At 49.5% G+C, this 27,065-nt stretch overlaps 2 protein-coding genes across 3 annotated transcripts in view; one reads left to right on the top strand and one right to left on the bottom strand.

Annotated features, from left to right (window-relative positions):
- Scnn1b (sodium channel epithelial 1 subunit beta) overlaps positions 1-17,459 on the top strand; it is a 62,838-nt gene extending 45,379 nt beyond the window's left edge. For both annotated transcript variants that reach the window (XM_040755210.1, XM_040755207.1), the window contains exons 5-13: positions 6,299-6,402; positions 8,245-8,408; positions 8,732-8,839; positions 11,186-11,303; positions 12,240-12,315; positions 12,402-12,459; positions 13,148-13,209; positions 14,360-14,435; positions 14,544-17,459. In XM_040755210.1, coding sequence (XP_040611144.1) covers positions 6,299-6,402; positions 8,245-8,408; positions 8,732-8,839; positions 11,186-11,303; positions 12,240-12,315; positions 12,402-12,459; positions 13,148-13,209; positions 14,360-14,435; positions 14,544-14,924 — 1,147 coding nt within the window. In that variant the 3' untranslated portion in view covers positions 14,925-17,459. The remainder of the gene's footprint in view (positions 1-6,298; positions 6,403-8,244; positions 8,409-8,731; positions 8,840-11,185; positions 11,304-12,239; positions 12,316-12,401; positions 12,460-13,147; positions 13,210-14,359; positions 14,436-14,543) is intronic.
- A 3,186-nt stretch (positions 17,460-20,645) lies between these two features.
- The window catches only part of Cog7 (component of oligomeric golgi complex 7), a 66,464-nt gene continuing 60,044 nt past the window's right edge, over positions 20,646-27,065 (bottom strand). Inside the window, exons 16-17 of the mRNA XM_040755205.1 lie at positions 23,182-23,325; positions 20,646-21,137 (exon numbers count right to left, since the gene is read on the bottom strand). Of these exons, the coding sequence (XP_040611139.1) occupies positions 20,971-21,137; positions 23,182-23,325 (311 nt within the window). The 3' untranslated portion in view covers positions 20,646-20,970. The remainder of the gene's footprint in view (positions 21,138-23,181; positions 23,326-27,065) is intronic.

The raw sequence follows: 27,065 nt of genomic DNA, 5'->3' as shown, positions 1-27,065 counted from the left end.
GCATCTAGGCAATGATTCCACCACAAACGGAGGATCCAAAAGTTGCTTAGATTCTCTACGCCTCTGTTTCCTTTTCTAAAAAATGGGGTCAGTGAAATGACCTCATAGAGTTCCTGTAAGGACTGAATGAGTTGGCTTAGGTAAAAATGCTAAGAGCTGTGCCCCGTTCCCAGGATGTGTTCTCATCACATTTAAAAATTTAAGCTGATTATGGAATTCTGTCATATGAGTTCAGAAGTGGCACAAGGGACAGAGGAGATGGCTCAGAGGATAACATCACATCCTATGCAAGCAAGAGTTTGAAACCCCTGGAACCCATGTAAAAAGCTGCACGTTCCTGTAGCCCCAGCACTAAGAACAAAGACAGGAAGATTACTGGAGCTTGCTAGCTGACAGCCTTACTCCAGATTTAGTGAAAGACTGTATCCAGGGAATAACATAGAGAGTGATAGAGAAACACACCCAACATCTTCCTCTGCCCTCTTCTTGTGAGCAAGAGTACACAAGCACACACACACACACATACACACACCATACACACAACACACATACACACCACACATATAAACCACATGCACACAAACCACACATATGCACATGTGCACACATACAACACACACATACACATATGCATACATACATACATAATACAGATACCCAGCACCACAAAAGCAAACAGTAAAGAATGCAAACCTGCATCTCTAGGAAGGAAACAACATGCTTTGTTCTGATTTCATCCATTTTCCCATGTGATATTTTCCTGTCAAGGACTCTACCCAGGAGGACAGGTGGCATTGAACATGGAGCCTCTTTGGTAGGACCATTTCTCAGACTCCTTTGTTGGCGATGACCTTGAATGCTTCAGAGCACTGGTTGGATGTCTCATGGGAAGCCCTTGATATGGGCAGACATGTTTGATCTTAGCAAGGGTGATGGGCTCAAAGAAGCCTGCCCTGGAGGTCACCTGACACCTGTAAGGAGTCACAGCTGATGAGACATGGTGGCAAGTTTATAGCACACACGACATCATCTTCCCTGTTTGGGTATCACCTTCCCTTATTCTGGAGGTGAGTCACATGATTTGATGGAGTAGGCAAGTGGTCACATGATGTGGAGTAGTAGACTCATGGATGCTAGGAATCTAAACTCAGGTCCTCATGCTTTGGCAGTTAACATTTTACCAATTGAGTCATTTTCCCTGCATCTGCCTCCTCTTCTGGATGTGTTGTCTAGTCTGGTGTGGAACTCCTAAGTTCAAGTCTCCAGAGTATCTCGCACCACAAGTGACCGTGAGTGTCCCTAGGCATCTCCCAGTCATTTCTGAAGGCTTGCTTGCTGGCCTCTGCATTCACAGCCCCTATCTCAGAAAATGTTTATAGAGGGGACCCTTGCTCTGGAACTAGATGTTACTAAAGCTGTACACAGCCTCTCTAGGGGATAGGCATTGTCAAGGAATGAATAGTCAGCAGAGATGATGACCCAGAGTTCAGTCTGCAAGAGGGGACTGGCCACATGCTGGCAGCCTACTGCTCCCTTCTGGGCTCCACCTACCCAAGACAGTCCTCACGCCTGGGGTAAGGTCTCTCCGTTCAGAGCAGGAAGTGACTGCAGCCCGTTTGCTCTACTCTCTGCCTGTGGTCTCAGCTCTGACCCACACAGTATATAGACCTTGTGGTGCCTGCTCAGAGCACCTGTTCCCCTCCAAACCTTTGCTGGTTCTTTGCCCCCACTAGGACATACCCTTCCCTCTCCTACCCATTTAAACTCCACCATCTCTTCCTCATTATTTGAGTTACAGTCCCTAACCCATGTCTACCCCCACCTGCCATTTATCTCTCCCAGTGTCCTTATCACATATTATAGTTTATTCAACAAATATTTACCAAATGTCTGTGTGCTGCTGCATTGTATGCCAGGCCCCGGAAACAGAGGTGTGAACAGTACCAGCCAAGGTGCTTTGCATGTCACAGTATGCTAGGCATCTATCTGTCCCTCAGCTCAATCCTGGAAGGTAGTACTGCTGCTATTGTCCCTGGGATATACGAACAGATGGTTAAAACGAAGCTCAGACATTAATTACATCATCAAGTTCACTGAGCTAGGAAAGAATAAAGCCAGAAGTCAGTTCAAGGCAGACTACTCTGAGCCAGCGACCTCTGGGCTGTCATCCTACAGATCCAAGGTCATGGCTCTCTTTAGGCTCAGGGTCCACACAGGAACAGCAAATAGGTAAGCAACTAAATCTATATGATTTTCCAGTTTTGAGCTGAATCAAAGGTAGTAAAGAGGTGAAATGTGGGGGGGGGGGTGTCCATTCCTAACTCATTGTTATAGACAGCTAAGTTCTATCATTTTGCGAGGTGGGTGGGGAGACTCGGGAGTCTCGGAGGAGATGAAACCGTAGAAAAAGAATAAACCAACTATTCGATGGCCTGGTGAGTAGTGTTCTAGACACAGGGAACAGCAGGTGTGTGGTGGGCTATGTTCGCAAACATCGGGAATGTTGCCGAAGTGTCGTGAATGAGGACAATGGTCCTGATGCTGCATGGCAGGATGGAGGAAGCAAAGGTGGGAACAGGGCTTCTGCAGAGATTCTAGCATGAGATGGCTGATAGGGAACAAGAGGAACAAGAGTCCTGGGGAGCTTGGACCAGAGAATGTGACTTAGAACTGGACAAGCTAGGGCCAGTGAGAAGACAAAGGTAAAGGTGCTTGTCACCAAGCCTGATAACACAAGATCAGTATCTAGAACCCACATGGTGGAAGGTAATTGACTTCTGTAAGCTGCCATCTGGCCCCTCCATGCACACATCCCCAAATAAACAAGTGAATGTAACTTTTTAAAAAGTGGACAGGCTAAAGCCATGTGTGAGGACAGATGTGACATGGAGCTATCCCTTGCCTATGCTGCAGTGCATGAGCAAGCCTATCCTGTTTTCCTTGCTGCCCCAGCCCAGGGCCCACCTCTAGAAATGTTGGAAGGGTCAAGGAAAGCCAATTATCCTATAAAAGAACATTGTAGATGCATAGGCATCTGCTTGAGAGTTCTTTTTGTTTTTATTTTGAAAAATTCTTTAAGAACATTTGTTTATTTCTTTGTTTATTCATAAGAGTCACATGCCTCAGCCCACATTCGAGCAGCTTGTGGGAGCCAGATTGTGCCCCCCAGTGTGGGTTCTGGGAATTGAACTCCAGAGGTCAAACTTGTCAGCAGCACACTTACTGTATGAGCCATCCTACCATGCTTTGAAAAGTATTTTCAGTGCTACTCCTGAGAGACATGAGATTGTCCACGTGACAGAGCAGAGGTGGAGAAACAATTCAACCCCGTGCTAGGATTACAGACATGCACTGCTATACCAAGCTTGTGATTTTCCTTTTAATCAAATAATCTTTTTTATGAATAGGATTGTCATTTTTCTATTTTTTATTTAAATTAGAAACAAGCTTGTTTTACATGTCAATCCCAGTTCCCTCTCCCTCCCCTCCTCCCCTGCCCCCCATTAATCCCCTATCCCATCCCTGTTGTGCTCCCCAGGAGGGTGAGGCCTTCCATGGGGATCTTCAAAGTCTGTCATATCATTTGGAGCAAAGTCTAGGCCCTCCCTGAGTATCTAGGCTGAGAGAGTATCCCTCTATGTGGAATTGGCTCCCAAAGTCTATTCGTATGCTAAGGATAAATACTGATCCACTACCAGAGGCCCCATAGATTGCTGAGGCCTCTTCACTGACACCCACATTCAGAGGTTCTGGATCAGTCCTCTGCTGGTTTCTCAGCTATCAGTCTGGGGTCCATGAGCTCCCCCTTGTTCAGGTCAGCTGCTTCTATGGGTTTCACGAGCCTGGTCTTGACCCCTTTGCTCATCACTCCTTCCTCTCTGTAACTAGATTCCAGGAGTTCAGTTCAGTGTTTAGCTGTGGGTATCTGCTTCTGCTCCCATCAGCTACTGGATAAAGGCTCTAGGATGGCATATAAGGTAGTCATCAATCTCCTTATCTGGGAAGGGCATTTAAGGTAGCCTCTCCACTATTGCTTAGATTTTTAGTTGGGGTCATCCTTGTAGATTCTGGACATCTTCCCTAGTGCCAGATTTATCTTTAAACCTATAATGACTCCCTCTATTATGGTATATCTCCTCTATTCTTCCCCTGACTCAACCTTCCTGCTCCCTCATGTCCTCCTCTCCCCTCCTCTTCTCCCCTTCTCTTTCCCCTAGCTCCCTCTCCCCTCCACCCATGCTCCCAATTTGCTCAGGAGATCTTGTTCCTTTCCCCTTCTCCGGGGGACCATGTATATCTCTCTTAGGGTCCTCCTTGTTTCCTAGCTTCTCTGGCGGTGTGGACTGTAGGCTGGTGATCCTCGTGTTTGTATAGGATTGTTTACACTTACACACTGTACATATTTATGTGTATCCACACAGTACTGCATATGTGGAGACAGTATGACCATACCCTACTTCTACTGCACACAGGAACCAAATCAAGGCATCTTCACCTTCCAAAATATTTATCCTTCCTTCACTGGGAAACCTCACATTTAGTTTTTGTTAGACTGGTTTTTCTGTTGTTTTGGGTTTTTTGTTTGTTTGTTTGTTTGAAACAAGACCTCACTACATAGCTCAGACTGGTCTCAAACTCAAGATTTTCCTTCCTCAGCCTCCTGAGTAGTTGGATGACAGGCATGGACTACCACACCAGCCCTCCTTTCTAGTTTGATGTAAAATATGTAATACATTGTCATGAGCTGCCATTGCCCTGCTGCACCACACAACATCAGACCTCCCTCTTCCTACGGAGTGATGTTGCTATTACTCATCTCATTCTGCACGTCCCATCCTCCAGAGACTTGTTACCCACCTTCCCTCTGCGTCCACTCCCAGCCCTTAGCAACTTTCAAGTCCTTCGCCGTCTATGAAGTCCACTTTTCAGCCTGCACACACGAGGTGAACGTGGAGAGTGTGATCTCAGACACTGTGAATTTTGAGTTTCTGTCTATAGGTGATTTCCTTTCCTCTTACACAACCTATTTACTGAAGGGACTTGGTTACTAACACCATTGAGTTTCTCATTGTCTGCATTTTTTACTGCTGTCTGTGCTCTTGTTTAACACACCCTCCAGCCTCCAGTTCTTGCTAACAGTAGAGTCTCTGTCTGTGTGATCTCACTTTTGGACACTGTTACATCATCTGGATCAAACTGAAGCTTTTCATTTGATTTTGTTATCACTTGTGTGTGCGTGCACGAATGCATGCATGGCTGTCTCAGTGTGTCCATGGAGGTCACAGGACAACTCTTGGCCCTTGGTTTTCCCCTTTCCACTGTGGGTCCCAGAAATTGGTCTCAGGTTGTCAGGTTTGCATGGCATGGGCCTTTCCTATCAACCCAAGAGACACAGTCAAAAGAGATTAACAGGGTTTACTAACCAATTACAATTAAATCACCCATTAAAATGATTTGGATCTTGGTTTAAATAAAGGAATCATAAAAGCAAATCTTTGTGGGACAAATGGAAATTGGAACTGATTGGAACTGCATATTTAATCAACAGCATTGAGAGATTTTGCTGGTTGTTTTGAACATGGCAACAGCGTCGTTTTAGAAAGTTCTTACCCTTAGAGAGATACAAGAAGCTGTCACAAAGCCACGCAGAGGTGAGGATCCCCTTCCCCAGGCTAGCCCGGGCTTCACAGTGAGATGGTCTCTAAGCAAAAAGCAGAAGGGGTCAGGACAACTCACATCCTTTTGAAGGTGTAGTGACTGAGGCTAGCATCTGAGAACTTCTCACAAGCCACAAAGGCTACACCAGCCCCAGCCAGGAGAGACTTCCTCTTTTCTCCCACCTCACAGCCTTCCAGAATTCTGGCTTCCACAGGTGGTGGACTGGAAGGAAAGAGCTAGTCTAGCCTCTCTCTCTCCTGCTCCCTCTCTGAAGTGTTTGTAAGCAGGCAGCAGCAGCCCACTCCCCTCTTCAGCAGAGCAGGATAGTACCCCTGGGAGAGCCCTCTGCCCAGGCTAAGTTTCTACCCTCCAGCCTATCCTGGTATTGTTTATTTGTTTTTGTTTTGTTTTGTCTTGGGGGGGGCTTGGGGTTTTTTGTTGTTGTTGTTGTTGTTTTTGTTGCTTTTTTTTTTTTCGAGACAGGATTTCTCTTTATTGTTTTGGAGGCTGTCCTGGAACTCACTCTGTAGACCAGACTGGCCTTGAACTCACAGAGATCCGCCTGCTTCTACCTCCCGAGTGCTGGGATTAAAGGTGAGTGCCACCACCACCCGGCCTCAGTCTATCCTGTTTATCTCAGGAACTTCACACCTATCTTCTACCCTGACTATGGCAATTGCTATATCTTCAACTGGGGCATGACAGAGACAGCGCTTCCTTCTGCCAACCCTGGGACTGAATTTGGTGAGTTTGGGTTTGCAAGGAGACACTATGAGATGCTGCCTCTCTGAAGTGTTTGAAAGGTGGCAGTGGCCCACTCTCCTCTTCAGCAGACCAGGGCAGAGCCCTTGGGGGGAACCCTCTGCCCAGGGTAAGAGTTAGGTTTAGAAGGTTAGGGGTTAGGTTTAGAGTTAGGTTAGGGGTTAGGGTTAGGGTTAGAGTTGGTTAGGGGTTAGGGATAAGTTTAGGGTTAGGGTTTAAGGTTAGGGTTGGGTCAGGTTAAGGTTATAGTCAGGTTAAGGTTATGGTTAGGTTAAGGTTAGGGTTAGGTTAAGGCTAGGGTTATGGTTAGGTTAGGGTGAGGCTGGGGGTCTAGGCTGGTATTCCATTTTGTTGTTGAATATGCGATGTTTCAGAAGCAACACAGCTCATGGCTATGATAGGTTCTCAAACCCTCAGTTTGTTCTTGAATAGCCGTACAGGATAGCTAGGAATGGCCCACAGTAATACTCAGCTCCTGAGTCACAGCAACTTTGTGTTAAGAAGCCACCTCATCTGACCGGGAAATCAGGCCTGTTTGGCACATTTGGGGCATGCTGAGAAGTTTTTACACAGTTGGTCCAAGGTCACCTAAGATGACAGAGCAAACAGTAGCCCAACAGCTGGAAAGAGGGAAGAGTAGAGAGGCAGTGGAACATGGCTAATGGCAGGTCCCCATTCCTGCTGTCCTGTCCTCTAAGGGACGGCTGGCGGGCTGTGGCTGTTGTGATATACACCTGTAATCCCAACCCGTGAGTGATGGAAGTGAGATGATCACAAGTTTAAGACCAACCAAGCTACAAAGGGAGACCTTTAGAGGCATTGACAAACACCCAAACACCCACATTTGGGGCATAGCACACAGCCTCAGGCTGTGACACTCCTAACCATTGAAAGGCAGGATCGCCTTCCTTGACCATCAGGGTTACTAGCCAAGAGGAGGCCATGGAGCTGACCACCTTAACCCTGCCCTTGTTAGTGAGAACAGTCAACAGACTGCTGAACACATACTTACAGTAAGGAGCCAATAGGCCTCCTTAGAACCCAGAAAATCCCCCCTCCCCCCCCCTCGTGTAACCTTAGAGAGGTTCCTTCACCTCTTTGTGCATCAGTTTGCTTACCTGTAAAATGGTAATAATTATAGTACCTCATGGGATTTGGGGGAGGATCTAATAGGATGTTTTATAAGAAAGCACCTTATAGCCAGGCATGATGTCATAAGTCTGTGATCTCAGCAATCAAGAGGCTGAGACAGGAAGGTCACCAGTTTGAGGCCAGCCCAGATTCTCTTAAGTGAGCACCTCGCTAGCACATAGTATGTAGCAAGTGCTAAGTGAGGGATGGCTCTGGATGTGCCCCAAGTCCTTGCTTCTGAATCAGGCAGCCCAGCTGGGAGGAAGACTTAAAATGAGAACACGAGTGAGGTGGATCCTGGGAACGGACATTCCAGAGCTAGGAGGGGACATGCTGATGACTTTGATCAAGCAAGGAAACTGCTGGAGCAAGTGATACTACTGCGACCTAGAGAAAGAGTGGGGTGTTCCAGAAGAAAGGAGAGGGCGGGGAACGGCATTCCAGAGCTAGGGAAAGGCGCCTTCGGAGGTGCAACAGGAAGGAGCAATGCCACCGGAAACAACTGAATAGGAAGAATGTGGGATGAAATGGGCTGGGCACCGCGGGCGGGCAGGGCGTGCTGTGTAGACAAGAGACAACAGGAGGAGATTATGAGCCCCTTGCCTGAATGAGGCTGGAACACTTGGATGACAAGTCTCCCTTCCATCTGGGAGATGTCCAAACTCAACTGCCCTCGCTATCCTTCCTCCATAGGTCTCAAGTTGATCCTAGACATCGGCCAGGAGGACTATGTCCCCTTCCTTGCGTCCACAGCAGGAGCCAGGCTGATGCTCCATGAGCAGAGGACGTACCCCTTCATCAGAGAAGAAGGCATCTACGCCATGGCGGGAACTGAGACGTCCATCGGGGTGCTGGTGGTACAGCCGGGGCCCCAGGGCAGCCTGAGTGGAGACGCTCCCCTGTTCGGGTTGCTCCCAGCCCCCTCACTCTCCGTCCCCTCCTCCCCTCCCCCCCCCCCGTCATAGCCTGAAAGTAGCGATCACGAACCCAGCACACCATTGCTCAGTGCAAATCTCAGTATCTGGCAATCTCTTAAGACACGCTGAGCCCTCTGGCGCCCCCTCTGGCATCTTCTGGGACCTGCAACTCCCCATCCCTTTGCAGATCCCGCTGACTCCTGGGGAAGTACAGACAGACAGAAGAGGCTACCAGGGGTCTCCATGAGCATCTCTCTCCACAGGACAAGCTGCAGCGCAAGGGGGAGCCCTACAGTCCTTGCACGATGAATGGCTCCGATGTTGCCATTCAGAACCTCTACAGTGACTACAATACCACGTACTCCATCCAGGTGGGAAAGCTGGTAGACTTGGTGACCGTGAAGAATCTGTCCCTTTACCTCAGCTCTCTACAAGAGCTGGACTGGCTCTGCCAAATCTTTATTTCTCATTTACTTGCTTATTTGACACAGGGTTACCCTATGTAGCCCAGGCTGAAATTCACAATCCTCCTTCTTCAGCCTTTTAAGTAGTGGGACTGATTACAGGCACGTAGCGCCAGGCAGACCTGGTTGGATCTTTGTAAGTAGCACAGAGGACCATGATGCTACAAAGACGAGGGCTCGCCGGGCGTTGGTGGCGCACGCCTTTAATCCCAGCACTCGGGAGGCAGAGGCAGGCGGATCTCTGTGAGTTCGAGGCCATCCTGGTCTACAAAGTGAGTTTCAGGACAGCCTCCAAAGCCACAGAGAAACCGTGTCTCGAAAAAATCCAAAAACAAACAAACAAACAAAGACAAGGGCTCTGGGTTCAGACCCAGGACCCACGGCTATCCACTCTTACATCCCCTTGGCAGGTGTCCCTGGGAGAACACCCAGCATGGAACTCTCACTGTGTGTGAGATTCGGTGCTGGGGATCTGCGTGCATTTCCTCGTTTGATCTCTTCAGCCTGTCTATGACCTCAATATGCCAACAGCAGTGGCGTTTATGAATGTATTAACTGCAGCAAGTTGGCCGTGTGCTTGGCAACTCACATGTGTCACGTCCTGGAGGCACCCCTAGGATGCACATGTAGGAGTGAGGAAAACTGGGTTTGACAGACCCTGAACTGAATGCCTCACCAATTAATCTGAGAAAGCTGCCCTCACGCTTCCTTGCTGTAGCTGGGAGCTTTCCTCTTGCCCTGATCTCTGAGGTCAGCCTGTAACCTTCCCTCTGTAGCCTTGAGAGGAGAGAACACGTCTTTCGTACAGAACAAAATGAATAGCTTGCTGACTTCTCCCCCACCCCCGCCCCAGATCAACCTGCCGTCGGAAATGAAGAAACACAGGCAAGCAAAGGGTGCTTGCCTCCATGTCTGGGATCCCTGAGTTTAGCATTATGCTCCCCACAAGGGCTGGCTTGGCCGATTCCTGTCTAATGGGCTTCTGTCTGCCATGGAGAACTCTGGGCACCTCTTGAGCTTCCAGAGGGATGGACAGACAGACAGTGTAGCGCAGGGAGGCAGGGCATATGGAAAAGGAGGACTAGCTACATTCCTGGGAAATTTCAGTGCTGCTCCTCCCAGGGAAAGAGCAGAAATCTAGAGCCCGAGAAGTTCTGCCTGCTGCCTACTTCCTACCAGAGCTGCCTGGGCTACCCCAGTCTCAGGAACAGGGTGGGGAGGATGAGGGACTGAGGTCTGTGAGAGACACTCACTGGAGCCACTCTAACCTCCTCTGACCCCTGCTGTCCCATCTTGACCACAGCTCTGAATGGGCTAGCTAGCCCCGTCTCCTGTCACTGGGAATCTCAGTGGTCCCTCTGGGAGGAGTCAGATGCATTGATCTGGAGGAGAGGGGGCAGGCAAGGAGGGAAGGAGGGAGTTGGCAGAGGTATGAGGAATAGGCATAGGTTAGAGGTAGGAGGCCATAATAGCCAATACTCGGGGCAGGCACAGGAGGGAAGGAGAGGGTGTAGTACCTGCTTACCAAGCACCTGATGCTGTGCTGAGTCCTCCAACCTTGGAAGGCAGGTGTGACTAGTATCCTGTTTCTCCATGAGTAAACTGAGGCTCAATAGTTAATCACTTGCTTCAGGATACATAGCTGGTGTGAGTAGACTGGAACCAGGTCAGAATGACCTAAACATCATGGACATTGGGACCTTGAAATTGTCCTCACTACATCCAGTTCTCGGGGCTGAGGACTCTTGTGTCCCCTCTACTCCACCTTGGCCCTGATCCATTAAAGATCACCCCTTGACTTCCCTAGGGCATCCTACTCTCACCGCCCCCCCCCATAAGGAAGCAGGTCTGAGCCAGCTTGCCCGCTGTCTTTCTGGGGCTCTGTGCGCGGACCTCAGACGGGTGCTGGCCCTTCAATGGAGGAGCTATTAGCAGGTTTATGTGAGGCAGGCCACCCCTGCCCATGCCATCAACAGGACTAGCTTTGGGTGGAGAGACTGGGGCTGCTGGGATCTGTCCAGAGTCCCTGTGCAAGGCCCAATAAGCTGTCGTGGGGTCCAACTGTGACCCTGACTGCAGAGACTGTAGCTGTGGCTCTGCCTGCTCACCACAGGTTCTTAGCCAAAAGACCACACCTCCTGGTCCCCAGTAGTCCCTAGTGCCCTGGCAGTAACTACTTCTCTGGGCTCCTTCTCTCTGGTACCGGAATAGGACCATCCTACCATGCCTGAGATCTGTTCTGCACCCCCCCAGGCCTGTCTTCACTCCTGTTTCCAAGACCACATGATCCATAACTGCAGCTGCGGCCACTATTTGTACCCACTGCCTGCTGGAGAGAAATACTGCAACAACAGGGACTTCCCCGACTGGGGTGAGTGTAGCATAGGAAGACTGACAACAGTGAGGAGAAGCCCATCACTAAGGGGGACTCGCTCCAGCCCACAACCTCTCCCAGACCCTATTCCAAAAGAACCTTCCTTCTCCTCATCTTGATTCTGTGAAGTACATGCCTGAGACACATAGGTGTGGGGATGAACTTCAGGCATGCGTGTGCTGTGTACATGCCTGCACAGACATGAGACAGGGAATAGGGCTGTTGGAGAGTGTGCAGTGTGTATACATTCATCTTCAGGTGCATATAGGGAAGGCATGCAAAGAACAATGTGTCACTGCAGGACCTGTGTGTGCTCATGAGCAGGCACCTGACATCCAGTGTTTGCATGTGTGTATGTACACATGAAGCCATGTGCATCCATGCATGAAGGGAGCTGGGATTGGGGAGGACAACACTGAAGAAGTTGCTGTCGTGATGGTGGCTTCCAGGGGTTTGGAAGCTATCATCACAGGACAAATCCCCAATGGGTTCCCACATGAATGGAGCCTGAGACTGAGGACCCTCAGGGATTGGAGTCAGTCCAGGGATGCAATTAGTAGTCACAGGTCCTACCACCACTACAATATACAAACAAAGAAAACAAACATTTATCTGTTTGTTTGGTTGGTTTTGGTTGCTCGTCCTTCTGTACACCACCCCAGAAGTTATCTTCTAGGTAAGGATGAGGAGGGACACAGAAGGCACTCTGACCTGCTGAGCTGCTTCTCAGATATTTAGGGACAGGATCCCATGCTGGGCTGGGGCAAGAGAGCCAGGGAGAGGGATGGGTGTGGAGCAATGATCTCAGTGATGGGGGACTTGGATTGAGTCTCCCTTGGGTGATCTAGGAGGAAAGCAGAGGCTTGCTGGGGGAGGGAGGACCCCTGGAAGCAGCCCTCCTGGCTCCTGACCACCTCCCTCTCTCCCATGAAGCCTACTGCTACCTAAGCCTACAGATGAGTGTGGTCCAGAGAGAGACCTGCCTCAGCATGTGCAAGGAATCCTGCAAGTGAGTGTGGCCGGGGGGACGTCAGGTGCTGGTGAGGAGGGCTCAGGGCTACCAGGAGAGCAACAGAGCTGGCTTCTCTATTCCAGTGACACCCAGTATAAGATGACCATCTCCATGGCTGACTGGCCTTCCGAGGCCTCTGAGGTGAGACGGCAGAAAGTCAAGCTCCCGTTCTCCTCTGTCTCTGCGTTGAGAGCAAGTCTGCGGTTTTAGAGTCTTTTCCCTCTCTCCCCCTCCCCCTTTCTTTCCCTATCCCCCTCCATCCATTCCTACATCCCTCCCTCCCTCCCTGCCTCCCCTACTTCTCATCCCTCCCCCCCCCCTTCTTTCCACTCCCCCAGGCACTATGCCAGGGACAGGCATAGTCTTCCCTTTACCAAGTCCACAGCCCAGTCAGAGAGACACACACATGGAAGACCATTTCAAAGTCATGGCTGAGTGAACAGCGAGGGAAAGCACTTAGACGGCAGGTCAGGGAGGCCTCTCTGTGGAGGGCATGAGGGCCACAGCCAGGGCAGAGCTGGCCCAGGCAGGGCAGGGAGGACTCTGAGCAGAAAGAAGCGCAAGTGTTATGGCCAGGGATGGGAATGAGGCTGAGACAACATCCGTCTGGGGACAAGACAGCTGGAGAGTTGAGCTCCTTCCTCTGACAACAGCCACGCTTCTGGGAGAGCTCCTCTGCTCCCAACTCAAGGCTCAGGCTTCTAGAAGGTGTGGGGCTGCTCTCTGCCCAGGTCCTGGGCAACAGGGGGCTATGTCGAGTGCCTGTGTGCATGCGTGTGTGCATGCGTGCGTGCGTGCACATCCCTTTCAGCTGCCTCTTGGGTTCTAGGATTGGATCCTCCATGTCCTGTCTCAGGAGCGGGACCAGAGCGCAAATATCACCCTGAGCAGGTGAGGATGGAATGTGGCCAGGGCTGGCGAAGGCAGAAAAGGGAGGAACCAGTGCCCGGGGCAGGGTTTACACACGGAACAGCTGCCCAGATTCCTTTTGCTGTTAAAAACCCAGGTCAAGACTAGAGGAGGAAGAGGGGAAGAAAGGCAGCTGAAGGCTCAGTGTCTAATGGAGGAAGGTCTTATTTCCACCTCGGCACTTCTCCATCAGCTTCCATTCTTTAAAAAGTTATCCAGTGTGTGGCGTGTATATATGTAGCACACGCATGACCTGGTGTGCATGTGAAGGTCAAAGGACACCTCCTTCCACCCTTATGTGAGTTCCTGAGATTGACTCAAGTCATCAGGCTTGTGTGGCAAGCAGTTTACATGCTGAGCTGTCTTGCCAACTTCCGTCCTTCTGTTTTTTCCTCGTCTAACTATCCACCTTCCCTCCCTCCATCCATGTCTCCATCCATTCAACACAAACACTCTGAGTGCGGGACAGGCAAGTTCTACTCCACCGGGGACCTTGAGCTGAGATGCAAGAAAAGCTCCCAGACAGGAGTGTCTTTCATGAGCCCCGTCTCCTTTAGGAACAGGGAGAAGCCTCAGTGTGCATGGGAGACAGGGAGGTCTGTGAACAGGTGCCATTTGAGAAGTAGGAGCCACTCCCAGTCAAAAAGAGGCCAAGATACCCAGGGGGGAAATGGAGTTTGGGAAAGGTCTGGAAAAATGAAACAGTCCAGCCTTCCCAGGGACCCCCAATGTAATGAGGAACCACTCCTGTCACCTTCTCAGCCCTTGGTCACCCTGCTCGAGGCTGCCACACTTCTTAGATGTGTGGCATATGGGCCGGGCTACCCTAGGCCCAGAGAGGAGCTTCAGAGTGACCTTTGGGACCATCCCAGGCCAGAGGCAGACATGGGGATGAGAAAGAAGTCCATAGGACAGGTGCTGGGCATCGATGTCCTTTGTGGCTCTCAGGTCCAGTTTAAGTGGGAAGGGGCAGTACTTCCAGGTTTGGTTTGGATCTCCCCACTCCTAAGAGCAACTCAGGCTGGAGGTGGGCAGAGTGCCTTGGAGTGCTCCTCCCATGGGACACATGCACACACCCATCCTGGGAGGGAGGGCAGGCCATGGTCCCAGCCTGCCTTACTGCCTCCTGTAGGAAGGGTGTTGTCAAGCTCAACATCTACTTCCAAGAGTTCAACTACCGCACCATTGAGGAATCGCCAGCCAACAATGTGAGTATGTGGGTGTCTGTCTCATGGATCCCTTAGTCCCTAGGTAGGTGTTAGGGCCCCTAAAGCTGGGCAGACAGACCAAGGCCCTCATTTTCTTGTTTCCTACAGATCGTGTGGCTGCTCTCTAATCTAGGGGGCCAGTTTGGCTTCTGGATGGGGGGCTCAGTGCTGTGCCTCATTGAGTTTGGGGAGATCATTATTGACTTCATTTGGATTACCATCATCAAGCTGGTGGTCTCCTGCAAAGGCCTGCAAAGGAAGCGGCCACAGGCACCATACACTGGCCCACCACCCACCGTGGCTGAGCTGGTGGAGGCCCACACCAACTTTGGCTTCCAGCCTGACACAGCCAACCACAGTCCCCATGCCGAGGTCTACCCTGACCAACAGACTCTGCCCATCCCGGGCACCCCACCTCCCAACTATGACTCCCTAAGACTGCAGCCACTGGACACCTTGGAGTCTGACAGCGAAGTCGAGGCCATCTAGACCCGACCCCACCTAGCAGCTGGTGAACTTGAAACTACAAAGTTATAACCGTTTCTAGTGCCTCGTTTTATTGGGCTTCATCCAAAGAGCCAGGAACACAGGTGCCCACACCAGAGTTCATGCCCCTCTAGAGAAGCCAGCAGTAACTGGCCAGTCCCAGGCTCAGGGACCCATAGGGTCAAGATGCTGGTACCAGTATACTGAAGTTGTAACCTTGCCTGGCTCCTGTCCACGTTTCCCGTGCTCTTTACTCTGTGTTGTCTTTTGGCCTAGCAGACAGGCTCCAGAGACCCCTGGAGTCCCTCTCCTAGTGGTAGGTCATATCCTTCTGTGTATGTGTCACCATCTCAGTGACCTTGCTCTAGTCAGCCTTGGTCGACCTGTTATCAGCCTGGGGGTGGGGGGCGACTACAGATCATGGGGAGGGAGCTTGTCAGGGGAGCACATGCTTGGTTTAGAAAATAAAGAGGGAAAACACTGAATGGATATTGGTTCTTTATCCCGGTAGGTAGCTGGGGTGTCCTGGAGCATGTCTGGGTTGTGGACATGTTGTCCTTCCAAGTTGTCCCCAAAGCATTGTCCCAGAGACCTTCGAGGTGCCACCCAATCTATTTCTCTAGGTTGCACAAATAGGTAGAAAAAAACTCAAACCAACTTAAGCAAAACCAGTCATGGGGATAGAGAGCAAATACCTGTAATCCCAGCACTAGGAAGGTCAAAGCAGGAATGTCTGAGTTCAAAACCAGCTTGGACTACATAGTGAGACTGTCTCAAGAAACCAAATCAATCAAACCACACAAAACAAATAAAGGCTCTCAAGCATCCCAAATAACTCAGTCTCCACTTCTGGGGGTCTCTGGAGGTCTCTCTTAATACCTGCTCCAGGCTGATACTCATTGGTCCCTGACTAGGTCATGTGCTTATCTCTGAGCCAATCAGCATGGTCAAAGATCTGGCTAAACTATTCAGATCAGCAGTTCTATGTGCCCAGACCTGAAGCCACCATCGCACCCAGAAAATCACAGTGAGGGGAGTGGGGCCTGGTGCCCAGGGGGTGCCAGCCAAAACTCAGACCACTCAGTTAAAACAATTTCAGGGAAACAACAAATTAGTTTTGTAGTACAATTTGCCCCTGGAATAGTTGGGATGTATTATATGAATAAGTCATTTGTTTCTTTCACATTCAAACTTAAGTGAATGACCTGGATCCTTGCTGTTAAATATGGCAAGTCTGATGAGTCCTCATAGAGGAGGCAAGGTATTGCTGGCAGGTGCAGGTGACTGAACCACACAGAGTCCCACTGCCACCTGTCAAGTCCCAGTGAGGAAGGAGCTCTGGCTACAGAGCCTGATGTCTGAGGGTCTAGCCTGGTTGGTGGAGATCAGCTGGGCTCCTTTGTCTGCCATCAAGGTCCCACCATGGAAGAAGGCAGTGTCCACCTGGGTCAAGCTGGAGGCTGTTTGGGGGACAATGGGTCTCCTGGTTCAGGGCCCAGCTAGCCTGTGACCAGAATCACCTGGCGGTGACTCCAGCTTTTGTTGTCAGCGGCCCTCAACACACGCACCATCACCACTTATTGTCATTGCTAAGCAGCAGCTATAGGACATCAATTACTTACCACCATGTGCCAAACCCCGTGCTGAGTACTTCACCATTTTAATAGTGGTATTGTGTGTGTGCTGTGGGCACATGTGTGTGGTGTGTACACACGTGCATGTGAGTGCACATACATATGAAAGCCTGGAGTCAATGTTGGGAATCTCCCATGATTCCCTCCACCTTAGCTTTTTGAGATAGAGTTATCTCACTGATCCCGGTGCTCACAGACTGGCTAGGCTGGCCAGTCAGTGAGTTCCAGGGATCGCCAGCCTAGTTCCCTGTCTCCAAACCTAGTGCTGTAGTCACAGACCCAGGCCACTGTGCCCAGTTTTTTTGTTGTTGTTTTGTTTTGTGGGTGCAGGGGATCCAAACTCAAGTCCTCTTGCTCCTGTGGCAAACACTCTACTGAATGAAGCATCCCCTAACCCTCATGCTGAGTACTATACAATTCTTATTTCACTCTATCCTCACAACCTGGGAGCAGTAATATGCCATTTTAATTCTCTATATTTTTGTTTTTGTTTTGAGACAGGGTCTTACTATATAGCCTTGGCTGGCCTAAAACTCCCTATGTAAACCAGGCTGGCCTTGAAATCACAGAGATCTGCCTGTCTCTGCCTACTGAGTGTTGGGACTAAAGGCGGGTGCCACCACACTTACCTCATAATATCCTATTTAGCAGGTAAGTAAATTGAGGCTGGAAGAAGCAAAGACATCCACAATCACTATTCTATGGATTGAAAAGCTCCTTGGAAATTCATATTGAAAATTAATATTCCTATCATATGCTCAGTGGTAGAGTGTCTGCCCATCACCTGGGAGGTCCATTCCCAGAACTAAAGCAAGCCAACAAAAAGACCCAGAAAATACTCTGGTCATGGCATTTGGAGTTGTCACAACTGGGTGATGAAGGGGATTAAAGTTATCAGAGTGGGCATTACTGGCTTTTATTTTTTTATTTATGTTCACGAGTGTGCGTGCGTGTGTGTGTGTGTGTGTGTGTGTGTGTGTGTGTGTGTGTGTGTGTACAAGAGCATGTCACAGTGTGTAGAGCACAGAACTCATGTGGAGGTCAGAGGATAACTTTGCAACAGTAAGTTCTCTCCTTCTACCATATGGCTTGCAGCAAGCACCTCTGCCTCCCGGATAACCTCAAGGAGCTGCATTAGTGGCGTCATAAGGGAGAGAAAGCTGAGTCTCACCGCATGATGTTTCTGCCATGTCATGACATCTGATTGCTGACCTCTCAGTCTCGGATTACCAACCTCCAGAACCTTGAGCTAAACAAATCTGTTTATTATGACGGGGGAGTGTTTGGTTATTTCATGTGTATGAGTGTTTTGGCTGTGTGTATGTTTGTTTGCCATGCAAATGTAGTACCCTCAGAGGCCAGAAGAGGGCATCAGATCCCTCTGGAGCTAGAGATTGTCAGGAGCCATATGGGTGCTAGGGATCAAACCCAGGCCATCTGGAAGAGCATCCAGTGTTTTTAAGTGGTAAGCCATCTCTCCAGTCCTTGCTGTTTTTGAGACAGTGTCTCATACAGCCCAGGCTGTGACTGAGGATGGAAGACATCAACTAGCTGTTCTGGAAGAATCTATGGAGGGAGGGGAGTCACTGACCCCAGAAGAGGTTCTGCTCACAGACACTTTGGAGCCATCTGCAGATGTGCAAGACAGAAACCACAATGGAACTAGGTTGCTGTCTTCACTCTCAGGCAATGGAAAGGGTCAGGCTCCAGGATGCTAGCTTCAATGGCCCCATTATTAAGGTAGTTCTGACCTGTCAGTCCGGCCACTCTGTACCTGATCTAGATGTTCTATCCTTCCAGGGACCCCATGAGCCAAGACAATGTATGATTTCCACTTCCTCTCCAAAAGGGAAGCTAGGTTAGGACACTGGAGACTATGAATGAACAATGAACATGAACTTGCCATAAGCCATTGCTCCCACTGTATCTCAGCGACTCTTCAGGTGGTCTAACTAAGAGGCGGGAACCATCAGGGGGCCATGGAATCTGGCACAGAGAGGGAGTGGCTTTCCTTGAATCCAGCACCAGGCCGCCCTTCTAATGCCTAATGCTTCTCACGTGCTCCAGTCACCACAAAACAAGTGTGTACTACCAGGAGTACTTATGACTTCCTGTGCGTCCAGGTCTCACCTCTCCCAGGTTTGACTCCTTCCAGGGACAGTCTGTGACCAACCCATGAGGAACCAAAGTATTTTTCTTAGGGCAAGGTCACAGCTGATACTGTTGTCCATGCCAGCCAAACTAGTTCCCAAGGTATAAGGACAGTCTCAGTGAGACGCCAGCCCCGGCAGCCCCATGGGTGTGGTGCACCACTCCGCTGGGTGGCACAAGCAGGCTGACCTACTGGGATTAAGTATCCCCACACGGTGTGCCTCCCGGGCCACATGCCTCACAGAGCATGTGTCGCCTAGGTCATGCACCTCCCACACAGTATACTAAGAAGGCACCCTGGTATTGGGTTAAGAGTGTAGATACTATTATCACTAGGCTTGCTCTTAACTCTAGCTTGTCACAAGGCAGTTGGCCTGGGAAGTCTCCAAACTTCTCTAGAGATATCAGCCTACACCTCCCAAGGCTGTAGTGGGCTTCTCTGAGAGACCCCAGCAAGAAGTAAAGCTTCACCCTTGATACCTTGGCAGAACTTAATTCTGGCAAACAGCCCTCTCAGAGGCACTGTTGCTGCTCCCACTCGCCATGCCAGGCATGGTTGTGTATGCCCCTAACCCAGCACTTAGGAGGTTGAGGCATGAGGACGGTGAATATGAGGCTAGTACTGGCTACAGAGTGAAAGAGAAGTTAGACCTGGTAGTACAGGCCACCTCTTTGAGAGGCTCAGCAAGGACAGTCACAAGTTCAAGGCTTGCCTGGGCTACAAAACAAGTTTGGATCAGCCTGGACAACTTTGTAAGATATCACCTCAAACTAAAACAAAAAAGGCAGGGACACAGCTCAGTGAGAATGCTTGCCTATTATTTATGAGGCTGTGATTGATACCCAGTGACACTAAATAATAAATAACCTACTTTGTTCAGGGTAGCTATCTGCTCAGCCCAGAGGATAAATCCTGGTGCTCTAGCCGGTGTTTCCCTATCGGATTTGCCCTTCTGGGAATCCCTGAAGACAGTTTTGGTTGTCCCAGTGAGAGCTACATGCCTGATAGCTAGTGGACAGAAGCCAAATGTAAGGAACAGTTTCCCAGCAAAGTTATTTGATCCAAAATGCTACAAGAGCTAAGCTTGAGGAATACTGAAGCAGGTCCTGCTCTGCACTTTCCCGGCACCCCTTGCAGCTGGGGCCATACCCTGCAACCAAGAAACGGCCGTACGACCTAGAAGTCAGCAGGGACTGGTGAGGCATTGCTGATTGCCTGGTAGAAGGGAGAGCCATGTCTCTGCAACCCATCCCGTGGTCTCGTCCTGAACACAGCTGTGGCAATCACACTGCCAGGATCACCTGCCATGGGCACTGGCAAAGGTCCCTGCCCTGTTCAAGTCCTACGTCAGCTGCTGGAGCCCCCACCCTGACTTCTCATTGTAGAAAAATACATTCCTCTTGGCTCAAGTCATTCAGGCAATGTTATTTTCTGTTACATATAAGCCTAACAGCCTTGACAAGTACAGATGCAATAGACCAAAAAGATAAAGGGGGGGGGGGGGGGTGAAATTTGTATCATCCTGTAAATTTTAAAAAAAGGGGAGTAAGTGAAGCCAAAATTCTCACCACAACCTGTACGATCCTGTAGGATTCAGCCCTACTCCTCTTAACCCAAATGCCCGCTGCCTTCCTCTCCAGCCACCCTGGCTGGACCTGGCCTCTGCACTTGGCCGTGCTTCTTCCTGGCAGGAATCCCCACCTGCTCCCTGCAGCAGATCTTCACTCCAGCCGCTGGCTGCCCACCTCCTCCTACCTGACAGCCTCTTCCCAGCACTTATGCCTCTGCCTGCTTGTATACCTGCTCACTGTTTCTTCCTCCTTTGCTCCCTCTGCACTGGGGAAGCCCCGGCTCCTCCACAGCCCTCCCTACCCCGTGTTCTCAGGCCCTGCTCAGTGTGTGAGCAATCAGACATCCCCAGAGAAGAAGGAAACAGCCTTTGCCCCATTGCAATGTTTATTAAAGCCACTTTTAAGATATTTGTTTATAAAATCATCTGATAAATAATACATTACTTCTCATTTACAGCTGTCTCCTTGTAGATGCTGGGTCTCATGCTAGCCCAGGATGACCTGCAATCCTCCTGCCTCAGCCTCCCAAGGATTACAGACATGCACTACCATGGCTGACTGCTAAGACGGGAAAGCATCTTCCACACACACTGCCCTATCACTGGCAGATGCTGAGAACAAAGCCATTCTGAGAGTCACTGAGGCTCAGACACCAGCCCTGACCTTGTCCTGGACCCTCTTCTCAGAATTGGTCAGTAATTTACACCACGCATGGTGGCCACTGTGGCTGCGAGGCGGCGTGGTAGGCCTTTGCTGACCTGTCTGTACTCCTCAGGCTTGGCCTTCAAGAGTGTCACAATGTTCTGGAGGGTACGTGATGGCTGCAGGCCCAGAGCATCCATCACATTGATCAGATAGTCTGTGGGTGAAGAAGAGACAGGGTCAGTGGTATAGTCCATGGGAGCCCCAAGGCCTTCAAATTCTCCCCTGCTTCTCCTGCAGGGAGGTCTTTGCTGGGGACTGTGGGTATGAGTGGAGCCCTGGAATTCTAACCAGTCAGCATTGCCAACTTCCAGTCCACTATCCCTCTAGCACCAGTGTAAAAGGCAGCTGGCCTACCCCTTCCCACCCCCCATGGTCTCAGCATGTGGCTAGCTAAGCAAGCAAAGCCTCCCCTGGCAACCTCACACTGGCTGGTGAGAGTGGGGACTCCACTTCCCAGCTCACTCTTGACAACTAGACAATGCAGATTGATTAGCCAAACCCAGATCAAAATGAACATGACAGTGAAGAGAGACCCCTAGCTGGGCATGGTGGGACACATCTATAGACTCAAAAGGCAGAGGTCGGTGGAGCTCTGTGAGTTTGAGGACAGTCTGCCTACACAGCCATGGGTACACAGTGAGACCCTGTCTCAAGGGAGAGACACTGTCTCAAGGGAGAGACACTGTCTCAAGGGAGAGACACTGTCTCTAGGGGTCAGTCATTCTAAAAAGCAGCCCCGGATTCTAACCACTAACCACCTGACAGCTTGGGCAGCACCGGCAGAACGGAAACAGCCAGCTGCAGCCAGGAGTGCCACCCTTTACCAAGCCTGCCCATGCAGTCTGTACCCAGGCAGCAGGGATGGTGGTGAGATGGGACAGAGGCCTTAAAAGTAACTGTTGTGTGGGAGGGATCACTGCATAGGCACATCATGCCTCCTCCTTCCTCCTTCTGCTCACAAAGCCTGGTCCTCCTGACCCTCTGATTGTTACCTGGGTTCACCTCTTATCTGTCCTAGACCTGAACTCCAGCATGGGCCAGACTGTTCCTTGAGTCTTCTCTGCCAGGCACAGCTCAATGATAAAAATCAGGAGGCCCCAGTCTACCATGACATTGTGTCAGGCCACCAGTATTGCATGTTGCTGTATGGGTACTTAATTCAAATGTCTCCCATTCCTTGTCACAGGCCTCAGTGTTCAGCGTCCTTCCCAGCCCTTAACCTTGCTTCCATATCCTTGTTCCAGTCCCTACTGTATGCTGTCCTAAGCACAACAAGCACACAGTAGGTGCTTAAGCAACTGAGTAAGCAGGGAAGCAGAGGAGGAATGGCAGGGACCACTGAATTCTAGGGCAATCCCAGCATCTCATGGTCCACCACCACCACTGCCCTGTTCCAGGCGGCTCCTCCATGCTCTCGCCTGTACCAGCACACCAAAGGGCATCTGAATTTCCTTATCCATCTCCGAATGCTTGTGCCTAGGAGAATCACCACAAGGCAGGCGATGCCTCTGGGAAGACCCAAAGGCAGACTGAAATGAGAGGGTGAGGGACTCAGGGCAGCTGGATTGCAGGCTGGCCCCATCACACACCACTCTGAAACCTCAAGGGCTGAACCTTGCTGCTAATTCCTCATTAGCAAAACAAACAGAAGTGGGACCTGGCTCAACTCTAGTCACCCAGGTCACAGCTGGGATGGGTCCCTAGGGAGCTGACTGTTAAGGCTCCTCCACCCTCTCTCCAGACCACTTAAAACTCCAAGAGAAGGGAATGGGGAGGCCATGCCCTCTGACCTGGGGCAGGACAGCATTATGATGGGGACCATAGAGGAGCCTAGGATGTGGCCTGGTCATACAGCATCACCTAGGATGGAGTAACCCAATGGATGCGTGCTTACTTCAGTGCTTGACATGCCTGGTATGCAGTAAGTGCTCCCCAAACGTTAGTTAGGTTAGTAATTACTACGTCAGTGAGTAGAAGATCAGGCAAGGCCAAACTGCCTGGCTCATTCCAGTGCATCTCACCAAAGCCCCCATAAGGGTTCTCTACCTCCATGGCCTTCCAGAATCCCTTCCACCCAGATTCACAGTCAACTCCAGATTTGAAGTTAGGAGGAGCTTTGGGCTAACATTCCTGGAGGTCAAGAGGGAAGTCAAGCTTGTAACTGTTTTTCTCTCCCTGCCCAACCCACGGGCACTCACCAATGTCTGTAGCCAGCTGTTTGGTGGAGTGTGGGGTCACCTCTGGGATCTGGAGAATCACATCACAATAGGTCTGCATGGTGGCTCTGGCAATGGAGCCTAGCCAGTTGTCAGCCATATTGTCTAACTCTGGCAGTTCATCCCCTGAAGTGGAAAGAGGTCACAAAGAAATATAAAAGATGCTTAGAAAAAGTCGCCTCTTAGTGTCCTGGCTCCCAGTAAGAGCTACATGGCCCAGTGTGCCAGGGAGCTAATGGGCTCCGTGGGAAACAGGCATGGGAAATGACAGAACAGGGAACCTATGGGTCCACTGATACTGGTCAGGGACAAGGAGAGCCCAGAAAAGAAGTCAGTCTGGGGCGGCTACCCAACTTCCCACAAGCCTGGGAACCAAATCAAGCCACAGAGGCCAGGACTTCCACAGGCAGAGGAGGACCCCAGGAGATGAGAACCTCCAAGCAAGGGTAGAGGAGGGCACTGAGGGCGCAAAGAAACAATGCATAGGCAGGGGTCATGCTGGAACCAATACTGAGTGTCAACACAACTCTACCTCTGGGGAGCTGAGGGCCCCCGCCTGAGACAGAGCTGCTGTGGGAACCATAGCCACACATAATAATGTATGGAAAAGGGAAGTAGCAGACAAACGCCAAAGCTGGAATCTCAGGGGACATCTGTGCCGGTGCAATGGGGAGGCCAGGGTGAGGCACTCATGAGTACATGGGACAAGGGGCAGTTTCTCGGGTATCATACAAGTCCTGGCCTGTCAAGTCCCTGCTGGGTCTGGGCAGCTCTGCTTGCCCTCAGCACACTCCAGGCAGGAGGGAAGAGGCACGGAAGCACAGCAAAGCCAGCCTTGCAGCAAGGGCCAGTCAGGGTTTGTGCCAGAATGGAATGAGTGCCATCAGCTCAGGCTGCTACAGAAATAAAGGAGCCACTTGCCAAATGCACAGAAGGGAAGAGTGTTCTGAATGGAGAACACGAAAATCATTTTTAAAGTTAGTGTTTGGGAGAGAACTAGAAAGGTGGCTCAGCAGTTAAGAGCACGTGTTGCTCTTACAGAGGATGCACACCTGTGGTGTACAGACACACACACAGGCAAAACACCCTTATACACAAAATAACAACTAAAAAAAAAAAATGCCCAGGAGGGCTGGAGACCCAGCTCAGGCTGTAAGCAGAGTGACCTGACTGTGCCAGGCCCTGAGTTTGTTCATGGTGGCACATGCCTGCAATTCCAGCACTTGGGAGGTGAAGGTCGGAGGCAGGAGGATCAAGAGCTCAAGATCATCAATGACTATGTATAGTTTGAGGCCTGCCTGGGCTACACAATGCCCAGTCTCAAATAAATGAGCAAACAAATAAGTAAATAAATATCATCCATGAATGAAACTCATTGTCAACAAGAACTATATAATGATGATAATAACTTTCAGTAATAACAATAAAAATAATAAATATTTTCAAGCAAAATATAGTTTCACATGTGTAAGAAGACTACTGTGAGTTTGAGGCCAGCCTGGACTACTTTGAGAACACTAGGGCAGCCAAGCCTTCATTAAAGGCATGTGCCACTATGCCCAGGCAAGCAAGTCTATTGTCACTGGATTTTTGTTTGTTTTGTTTTTTGAGACAGCGTCTTCATATTGGAACTTGATATGTAACCCATGCTATCTCAAACTTGTGATCCTCTTGCATCTTAAATACCAAGACAACATGCATATACCATCTTGTTCCCTAAATCTGCAATGCAAAAATGCTAGAAATGAAAGCCAGCACAGTTGAGTATGCCTTTAATCCCAGCACACAGGAGGCAAAAGCAGGAAGATCTCTGTGAGTTCGAATCTAGGCTAGTCTACATAGTGAGTTCCAGGATAGCCAGGGCTATATTATTTAAAGAAACCCTGTCTCAAAAACAAACAAAAGCTGGAAATAACCAGATTATATGTGAATGTTCTCCCTTATTTTCTGGATGTCTAATTTTTGAGAGGGTAACAAGATGAATCAATGTTTGACAAGCTTAAGGACCTAAGTTCAACCTTGGATCCCACAGTGAGAGGAGAGAACTGACTGTTACAAATTGTCCTCTGCCCTCCACATATGCACTGTGGGGCACATGAGTATGCACACACACACACACACACACACACACACACACACACTCACTGCTCTCTCAATAAAATCTGAATATTTTGGCTGGGAATACATCTCAATGATAAAAACTTACCCAGCATGCTCAAGACCCTAGGTTCAATCCCAGCACCACCAAAAAAAAAGAAATTAAAAAAAAAGGAGGGAAGGGAGGAAGGAAGGGAATAGCAACAAATATTGCTGGGCATGGCGGTCTTTAATCCTAGCACTAGGGAGCTAGAGGCAGGAGGATCAGCAGTTGAAGGCCATTATGAGCCCTGCCTCAAAACAACAAACAAATCCAACATATCTGGGTTAATGTTGTTGACACTGTCACATTTTTAAACACTATTGAAATTTATCCGGTGAGGCCCACACATAGTAAATGGTTAGTAAACACGTGTGAAGTGAGTGAGTGATGACGTGCAGACATGCATGGAGACCCTGGAGGAAAAAGACATGTGCTCTTCCTGATGCAGCGCTGTGAGCAGGCAGTACTCACAGCAGCACTGCTTTCTTCCACGGAACCTGGTCCAGCTCTCAGTCCTTATCAACCACACGTATAACAACATCCATGAGGAGGTGAGACACCTGAGATTTATGTAAATGCTCCAGTAAAGAAGGCAAGAAGGACAGAAAAGGCCAGAGCAGCTCCTAAGGCTGGATGCTGAGTTCATCTGTGGGAAATTCTCATGAAAACGAGACTGATGTTTTTAAATTTACAAGGTACATGAAGAGCTGAGGGATGTGGCTCCGTGGTAGATGAATGCCTAGGATACACAGCCCTGAGCTGGATCCCAGCATCAAAAAGATAAATAAAGGGAATGAAACTGTGGCTGGGATGTATTCTATCAGAGAAGAATTTTTTTCAAAAGAAAAATTAAGAGAAAAGTACATTGGTAAACAAATGAAAATAGCAATTATGTGCACAGCATCACCGTCTCTCGGTGATTATCACCATTTTGATGTAGCTTTACACTCAATGGAGAAATACAGTCTTGGGGCTGGAGAAGTGGCTCAGAGGTTAGGAGTACTTATTGCTCTTGCAGAGAAGCCGGTTTAGTTCCCAGCATTCACCGGGTGGCTCACAACCAACCTATACCTTAAACCAGAGGATCTGCTGCTTTCTTCCAGCCTTCAAGGGTACCTGCACTCGTGTGCACACACCCACACACACACACACACACACACACACACAAATACACATTAAAATATGTTTTAAAAGAGAGCTATATTCTAGTTTTTTGAAAAATGCAGGCATTTCAAAATACAGTGGAGACAGATAAATGTCCATCATGCAACTCACCCGCATCTAGAGTGGCCATTACACCCTCCTTGCCTTGCATTTCCCTAGACCTGTTTTCTTTGGGGGATTTTGTTGCTGTTGTTTTAAGTTTTTTTTTTTTGAGAATTTCATATTGAATGTTGTATTTACATCATTTACACACTTCCAATCCTTCCCCTCTCTCTCCCAATCCTTTTCAGATTTATGATCCTTAATTATTATTGTCACGCATACACACAACCTACTAAGTCATTCAGTGTTGCTCCTATGTACATGAGTTAAAGGCTGATCACTTGGGAACCAAAATCTATTTTGAGTGCTTTCACAGAAAAAGGCATAAGATAGTAAAAATAAAGTATTAGGTCATACCTCATTTTTTTCTCCTTAATGTTTCTGAAGAGTTTACCTATTAAGTGCTAATAGTTTTAGCTCTTTTTAATGAAGAAAACTGATAAATTATGAAGACATCTGT

Source organism: Mesocricetus auratus, unplaced genomic scaffold (assembly GCF_017639785.1).
Source record: "Mesocricetus auratus isolate SY011 unplaced genomic scaffold, BCM_Maur_2.0 Super-Scaffold_4256, whole genome shotgun sequence".
In the NCBI taxonomy this organism is placed as follows: domain Eukaryota; kingdom Metazoa; phylum Chordata; class Mammalia; order Rodentia; family Cricetidae; genus Mesocricetus; species Mesocricetus auratus.
This window is presented reverse-complemented; position numbering and strand designations above follow the sequence as displayed.